This window comes from Bos indicus, chromosome 29, assembly GCF_029378745.1.
Source record: "Bos indicus isolate NIAB-ARS_2022 breed Sahiwal x Tharparkar chromosome 29, NIAB-ARS_B.indTharparkar_mat_pri_1.0, whole genome shotgun sequence".
Taxonomy (NCBI): Eukaryota; Metazoa; Chordata; class Mammalia; order Artiodactyla; family Bovidae; genus Bos; species Bos indicus.
The window spans coordinates 5938878-5940804 of NC_091788.1; the positions used below are offsets into that span (position 1 = coordinate 5938878).

The 1927-nt window shown below is 46.1% G+C and overlaps 1 protein-coding gene across 1 annotated transcript; it reads left to right on the top strand.

Moving 5' to 3' along the window:
• The first annotated feature begins 254 nt into the window (after positions 1–254).
• On the top strand, positions 255–1562 carry LOC109553995 (upstream-binding factor 1-like protein 1). The gene has a single exon (XM_019954309.2). It carries the CDS (start codon positions 303–305, stop codon positions 1560–1562), a length of 1260 nt encoding a protein of 419 aa, XP_019809868.2. The 5' UTR covers positions 255–302.
• The last annotated feature ends 365 nt before the right edge of the window (positions 1563–1927 follow it).

Genomic DNA, 1927 nt, shown 5'->3' on the forward strand with positions numbered 1-1927 from the left:
TGCTCCTTTATGTGTAAAACACTGTCTGGTGAAATTGTTTGGAAGGCAGAGTGAATGCGGTCTGAAGATACTTAACTCTGCAAAGGAACCTTCATAATGTTCACCATGAATCTCAATTCAGACTAGGCCAGTTTTCATTTACATTCTTAAGGGTAAATAAAACGATAGAAGAGACATATCCCAAGTGATATGTTCTTCTCTCATGTGTCACATAGGAGAGTAACTTTCTTTTTCTTTCTTCACAGAATCATCACACTAACCTGCTGAATCTTGAGAGTGCAGATGCTGGAGATTCTGCTGAGATGACTGAACTTCCAGGACCATATAATTGTCCCAAAGACCTAGAAATGGTGCTGCCTAAAAGTCAAGATGACTGGTCCAAAGAAGACATTGTGCAGTTACTGGAATATATGGAGAAAAGCATTCCATCCAATGACAGACACACATTCAAAACGACCCAGTCAATGGTGGACTGGGAAAAAGTAGCTTTTAAAGATTTTTCTGGGGAAAAATGCAAACTCAAATGGTTAGAGATTTCTTATAACTTGAGAAAGTTCCACACTTTTAAAGAAGTAATCCAGGAAGCTAAGGAAAATGTTAACAATCCTTCCAAAAGCAGAAACCACAAGAAACATCCTGATTTACCCAAGAGGCCCCTGACAGCTTACCTTCTCTTTTTTAAAGAGATGAGACCTCAGTACCTCCAAAAACACCCCAAGATGAGCAACCAGGAGCTGACCAAGTTTCTGTCTGAGGAATACAGGAAGCTGCCCGAACACCTCAAGCTGAAATACAGTCAAGATTTCCAGAAAGAGAAACAGGAGTTTCAGGAGAAAATGGTTCTGTTCAGAGAACAGCACCCTGAACTAGTCCAGAACTCCAAGAAACCTGATGTCCCCAAAGGAAGTCGAAGTAAAGTGCCAAAGAAGTTTCGGGAAAATGTGCAAAAAGTGAGGTCTTCCCCAGAAAACAATTTACCCATGAAGTGGAAATTCCATGGAGAGCCCAAGAAGCCCCTGATGAATGGCTATCACATGTTCCACCAGGATCTCTGGTCAAGCAGGGAGCTGAAAGTGGTGCCCCCGAGGGAGCACATGGTGGAGATCAGTAGACGCTGGCAGTGGGTCCCTCAGGACCAGAAGGAGCTTTATAAGATGCAGGCGGAGGGACTGCAGACACAGTACAAGGTGGACCTTGATCTCTGGCTCAGGACTCTGTCTCCTGAAAAATATGCTGCTTTCAGAGAGGCGACTTGTGCTAAGTGTAAGAACATGAGCATGATGGGGAGCCCAAACCCCAAGATTAGAAGAATGGGTCTGCAGTCCCCATCATCAGGGAATCTGCAAGGAAGACTTAGAGAGGACCCGGGGCTTCAGTCTGAAGAGTCAGAAACATCAGACACGATTGGAGAACATTGTCCTGCCTCAGGGAGATCAGAGGAAAACAAGGAAGAGGAAGCAGGCAGCAGCTCCTCAGCCCCCAGCACTGAGGATGAAGATGGAGATTCTGAGCTGGAGGACAGCAGCTCCAGCTCATTGTCCTCAGGGGACTCCTCTGACTAGGATTCCAACTGAGTTTTGCTTCATAACCTGAAGGGACAAAGAACTTTCCAGCAAAAGTCCATGGTCCCTTCTCTCTATTGCCTCTTCATTGTCTTCCTTCTTTCTCTCCCTCATCATACAAAGTGGGACCTGTTGGAAAGAAGGCATGTTGTGCTATAATTTCTGAACTCTCCATCTACCCTACATTCACCTCGAGAGAAAGTCAATGCAATGATGCTTCGTGGAATAAACCCTGAGCTGACTGGGCTCCGGGGCACCCTGGACTAGACTGAGCTCCCTGAACTGGGAAGGTTTGCTCTCCTCACCCTCTGCCTGTCACACGTGTGAGGGGCTCCCAGGGTCTGTGACCCCCTCTTCTCTGTGAC